Source organism: Manacus candei, unplaced genomic scaffold (assembly GCF_025592945.1).
Source record: "Manacus candei isolate 608988 ecotype Guabito, Panama unplaced genomic scaffold, ASM2559294v1 h1tg000017l, whole genome shotgun sequence".
Taxonomy (NCBI): Eukaryota; Metazoa; Chordata; class Aves; order Passeriformes; family Pipridae; genus Manacus; species Manacus candei.
Window position 1 is genome coordinate 26,466,413 of NW_026138065.1, and position 6,000 is coordinate 26,472,412.

General features: G+C 43.5%; 1 protein-coding gene across 1 annotated transcript in view; it reads left to right on the top strand.

The window, feature by feature from the left end:
- Positions 1 to 4,855, top strand: part of CAPN14 (calpain 14) — a 32,816-nt gene extending 27,961 nt beyond the window's left edge. Inside the window, exons 20-22 of the mRNA XM_051783438.1 lie at positions 985 to 1,101; positions 1,816 to 1,871; positions 2,154 to 4,855. Coding sequence (XP_051639398.1) covers positions 985 to 1,101; positions 1,816 to 1,871; positions 2,154 to 2,180 — 200 coding nt within the window. The 3' untranslated portion in view covers positions 2,181 to 4,855. The remainder of the gene's footprint in view (positions 1 to 984; positions 1,102 to 1,815; positions 1,872 to 2,153) is intronic.
- Positions 4,856 to 6,000: the final 1,145 nt, after the last annotated feature.

Below are 6,000 nucleotides of genomic sequence, written 5' to 3' on the forward strand. Positions count from 1 at the left end.
AGTCTTTGCCCAAGTGTGGTCTCGTACTGATAGTTGTCTGAAACAGAAGTGTCTGCTTATTTTAGACCCATTTTTTTAAATCCCTTCCTCTTTGTTGCTAATTGAATTTTAAAAGGCTATGTGGGGTTGTGTGAATGCATGCAAGAGGCCAGATCTAAGTCATATTAATTTGCTACCTCTGCTGAAGACAACAGCTCGGGTACCAAACCTGGAAGTGTGGGACTTGCACAGAGGCAATACTGGTGCCAGACTTCACTAATGCAACGTCTGAAGCTTGACCTAGAAATGGAAGATGATACATATGAGTCCAAGTACTGGACCAAGCTCTGTTACTATTACTGGGCATTGTGTGGGGGCTGTTGTCAGTCTTGTAGCTTCCTTTGCGCGTTTACATCTTAAATATCATTCCTCTTTTTGCTGCATGTTCACCCAGTTCATCTGAGTCAGTGAAAGCACAGTGAGAAACCCAGGCAGATCTCTGCTAAAGCAAACTAAAATCCCAGGCCATGAATAGAAAATGCTTTTATTCCTTGTAAATGCTGCTGCTGCTTGACATTGGGACTGAAGCTCTATGAGCTTCCTCTGGATTTTCTTTTTTATCTCTTTTCCTACCCTCTTGGGGAGTATTGCTCTTAAACCCAGCTACAGCTATTACCCATATATCCCATGAGCAAATGAGGCCCATGTGTATTTTATTCCAACTCTGGCAGGACTGTGATTATAGGGGAACAAATCTGAACCCTTTTTAATTTGGGGGAGGTATCTTTATATAGTGGTCTTGTTTGGGCTGGCTAATGTTTGATATTATTTTAGAGGAGGCTTGAAAAACCAAGCTGTTGGAGAAGGGCTGAAGGACACTCGGTTGTGCATGGTCACAGCTGTGTGTGCACACATAGCTGTGCATATTCAGCTGTGTGCAGCTGGGAGTTGCCATCTCATTCTGTTTTCCCTGTTTGTTTTTTTTTTCTTTTCCATTTTATGAAGGCATTTCACTCAGCAATGAAGTCTGTAATTTGATGGCAATCAGATATGGTGACCCTGACTTACAGATCAGCTTTGAGAGCTTTGTTTGCTTCATGCTTCGAGTGGAGATCATGGGAGGTAAGGTTGGTGTTATGTGTCTGGCCAGGCAAGCTGGGCTGCCAGCTAAGCCCTGACTCCTCTGACGCTGCTCCAGCTGGCAGTGGCAAGGTCAAAATTAGTAGGACTGGATTTCTGAATAAACTAAAACCAATCAATTTAAAGCAAGGGACGGATATAGGCAAAATCAAGTTTTCTCTCTTTACCTTTCCACCAGTCACTTTTTACAGACATCCAGGCTGTACATATCAGAGTGATTAAGCTCCCTGCAGGTTTGCACCAACCTTCTGTAGGAGGAGGTAGGCAAATTACAGATGAAGACTACTCATTTTCCATGAAGAAGACAGCCTTGAAATATACCCTTTTCAGGAAGAAGAGAGCCTTGAAATATATCTTTGATGGACTGCAGTTGTGATGATGAGACAGCTCACAGATGCTTAGTCTGTGAGCTCATGCTGTAGACATTTTGCACGTCCCAAAATTGTAGTGGGTGATGTTGGGACCCCCTGTATTTTGAGGTTTCACAGATGGGTGGGCAGACAGTAATGTGCCCGACTTTATTCAGCTGGTCCCAGTGTTCCAGCCTTCAGGGATATTCCAGTGACAGAACAGAGAAGTTCACATGCACTTGTGAATAGCCTACATACTCTGACTTTGAGGTTTTTCTTGAGACAGTGTCTTTGGTGGTGATCTCCTGGCTATAAAGTTAACGCTCCTCATTTGCTTCTTTTGCAGAGGCATTTCGCAACCTAACACAAGATGGCAAAGGGATATATCTCCGGGAATCTGAGGTAAAGCCCATTCCCTGACTGCCAAATGCAGGCTCCTTTGTTGCACAGGGCACTGCATATTTTGTTGTGTAGCATTAGAAAAGGTATCTTTAACTGACCACTTACAGTGTGCGTTAGAAACAACAAGGAGCTTCAGGCTTCTACGTCTTCTGCATTGTTATAGCTTCTGCTCCTTCTGGAAGCAAAAAATCTCCAGTGCCCCACAGTCCAGTCCAGGTGTGAATATGGCAGAGCTCTCAGAGGGATGGGTTATTTCAACTCACTTTCCACATTATTTTACAGTGGATGATGATGACACTTTATTCCTGAAGCAGTGCTGTAGAGGACAGGACAACCAGACCTGCACCAGGATGAGGAAGTCTGCCTTGTTTCAACTTTCTGTGCACACTGGACCCTTTGGGTTCAGCCCTTTGATTTACCTCATATGAAAAGCCTTCTCCTGAAGCAGACTTGACCTAATAACCACAGACTTGGTGAACTGAAGTTTTACTACTAAATGGATTTATTTTAAGTCCTATTTCACTTCAGACAACCCTTCCGAGAAGAGACTGCTGGATGCCAGCCACTACAAGCGCACAGTGTCACACCATGGAGCACGGTGGCTGAGTTGTTGGGGTCACCTACTTCATGCTGATGTTTTGCTGCTGCTGTTGTTATAGGTATACATTGTGGCAGTGCCCAGAGGATGTGCTTGGGAATGAGGCTCTTGAGCCTGGGAGAGAAATAGCCCCCAACTCTGAGTAGTTTGTCACCTAATAGAGGGAATCCCAGTTCTGTAGCTGCTGCCCAAGGTAGAGGACAGCAGTCTGTGTGCTTGTGGGAAAGAAGGGATGGGGACTCACTGAATGAGCACTCTTCCCTAGCCCTGACTCGAAAAGGTGATTTGCAAATGTTCAAGCCATCTCTTTTGCTTTTATAAGTCAACATAGACATATTGAAGTGAACCTAAGTTGATTTGACCAAGAGATGAGCTGGGCCTCAAGCTGTTTGTTCTGTGATGATGGCATATTTATTTCAGAAAGGCAGTGGTTTTTCTCTGCGGATTGAAAAGTACGGTACAGTGAAAGGTAAACTGATCCCATATTGTTTTTAAGTCACTGGAGATTGGCAGGGAATGGATGTTCTCAGTAGCATGATACAGGAGCTGTCTGTTTGGATATTTGTCAGTTACTTTTTATAAAAGATGAGAGAGAGAGTGTGTATGTGTATGTACTTTTAAATGATGTAGGCAAATGTAGGTTGTAGCTAATTAGTGAAAACTTGGTGCGTAGCTGTGAACAGCGTTAGAGAACATGTTGTAAGTAGGACTGTTCACATCAAAATCCATGAGAGAGTTACTTGATGCATCTATCTGTAGGATCCTTTTTCACCTTCTTACCACTCATTTATTTGGACTGGAAATTTCTGAGCGGAATGCCTGTTACAGGTTTCTTTTTTGATTATTTTTTTCTTAATTTTTTTTTCCCATTCCTGCAGACAGCACATTTGTGGCTCTTTTCCAGTGCACAGCCTAGTCAGGGCACCAAATGAAACCGAGCTCCAATGGGAATGAACATATAATGAAAGACCATACTCTAATGCCTTTGTAGGAAGGAGTTACATTAAGCTTGTATAGGCAGCCTTCCCTCTGGCTTTTTGTGACTTTTCTGTGACTTAATCTCATAAACATCCTTTTAGAGTGCGTGTGAGATTCAAGAATGAGGTGGACTGTGGATAAGAAAGTAAACATGAGCAAAAGACCGAGTTCAGGTATGTGCTTACCACTGCATTGAAGCCTGTGCAATAGCATGAGCATATTTAGAGAGGAACCCCACCACATTTAAGTGTTCCTAGTCAGGAGGCATTAAACAGTAAAAACAACAGTGTGCACTTTATTCCCCAGAACAGTCTGTTTCTAAACAGTATCATTTTCGTACTGTTTTTATGAGAAAACTGTTCATACCAGATAAATAAGTAGCTGTGTTGGTATTTGTTTATTACAGATGATGTATCAATTATCTATTGTGAGTGACCTGCTGTGGTGTCACTGGAGCCATAGGGCTCTGTGAAGCAGAGCAGGTTAGAGGGAGCAGGGATATCCAGGGCCCCTTGAGCAGCAGTGTCACAGGGCTGCCATCCTGCTGGGCTCCTGAGGAAGCAGCAGTGTCACAGGGCTGCTGTCCTGCTGGGCTGCTGAAGAAGCAGCAGTGTTGCAGGGCTGCTGTCCTGCTGGGCTCCCGAGGAGGCTCAGTCAGCAGCTCCCCTCACAAAGCACGTGCCCTTTCCCAAATGCCATGCCTCTGCTTCCTTTTGTGACTTGCAGCTGAACATGATGGTACAAACTAAATAACCCTGATTTAATTTGCACTCAGCTCAGCAGGGGATGTTATAAACACTGATTTACTGTGTGCAGGAGCAGCACTGGAAGAGCCGAAAAGGTTGATTAGAAGAGCGTAGGTCCCGCTTTTCCAGCGCGCTCTGAAAAAGATGGTCCCTGGCACCCACGGGGATGGGCAGGGAGGTCTGTGTGAGTGCAGAGTGTTCTCAGCAGGGCTCTGTTGGACACGATGGGATGGGAATCTGTCGGTCCCGACTGGGTTTGTTGCACAATGTGTGTAATCAGCTGACCAAGAATCATTTAAGGCTGGACGTAGCTCTGCCATGGGCTCTGCGCAAAACTGTGGTGCAGGACACTCAGTTTCAAACTGCAGTTCATTTTAATGTACACATTGTTTTTTCTATCAGATTTTGTACTTATTTACTTCACACCTCTTTAATGCAGAGCAATGTAATTGCAGGGAGATTATTTTGCTATTGATTACTTGATCCAGGAAAGAAACAGAATTCATCCATGCCATGAATCACTAAGCATTTGCAGCAATAAACTTTATTGAGCCATGTGACTTGCTGTTACAGAATTGTAAAGAATGCTTTACTGGAATGATTATACCAAACCATGTACAATTCAAACTGAATTATCTGGCTCACAATAAAATGTTTTTGGCAAGGGCACCTACTCGGACACTGTGAGGCTTTTATATTGCTAACAGAATAATGTTTTCTGGGCAATTCCGAAGATATATTACTCCTCATTTACAATGTGCATTGTGGAAAAATGGTCTAAAATGCTGCTGAAGGATGCATTCGTTTGTAACCACAGCATTTGTGGAGATGCTGAGCTTTGCAGAGGGTGGTATTGCTCTAGCAGAAATGAAAGAAAAGTAAGGCTGTGGCTTGAGACTAGCATTGTTAATAAAAGTCCTTTTTGGAGAAGGCAGGTGCAAGAATAGCAAATAATACCTGAATTGGTAAGAGGAACTGGATGATGAGGTATACTGTAACAATAAGGCTGAGATGAAATTGAAAGGAACTAATCTACACTTTGCAAACAAAATATTCAGCTAGAGCTTATTGCTGCAAGATACACACACACACACACAACTGGAAGTATTTCATGTTTCAGTGTGCAGTTGGGGTACAGCAGGCACCTGTCAGCCTCACTGTGTGCACTCTGCATGCTCAGGGCTTCTGAAGAGATGGCAACAGGACAGGCTCTACTCTCAAGCCTAACAGGATTCAAAAAGGAGCTATGACTTAATGGAGTAACAGGCACAGCTGGAGAGGTCATGGCTTCAGTGAAGAGCTGTGCAGGAGACTTGATATCTGGCTTCAGGCAAAAGGGGAAGAGCTGTTCTGGGGACAAGTTACCCCAAGATCATGGGGCTCTTTCCCTTTAGATAGCTAGGGATGACCACCTTTGGAGAGATACCAGTGTGATCTAGGTTTGAGATTGAGTATATCTGTGTATTTCTTTCTGGGCAATCAATTAAAATTTGAAGGTCTACATGCTGTTGAAACACTGCAGTGTAATTCTGTGCCTGAGATCACATCTCTCCTTTTCACCAGTTTTGCAGTGGGGTCAACAAGATTCCTGCCTAACCTAAAAGCATATTGCAATCCTTTGCTGGGAGGTATTATATTCATGTAAGTGGCTACTGCACAAACCACCATCATGGTTGGCCAAGCTATGCCAGCAAATTTTGATCATACCATGAGATGCTCTGTGTATAATCAATAATGTTGGTTTGGTTTTAATTATTAAGCACTACATGTAATCCTAACTCCACAATCCAGAAGTGGACATCTAAAG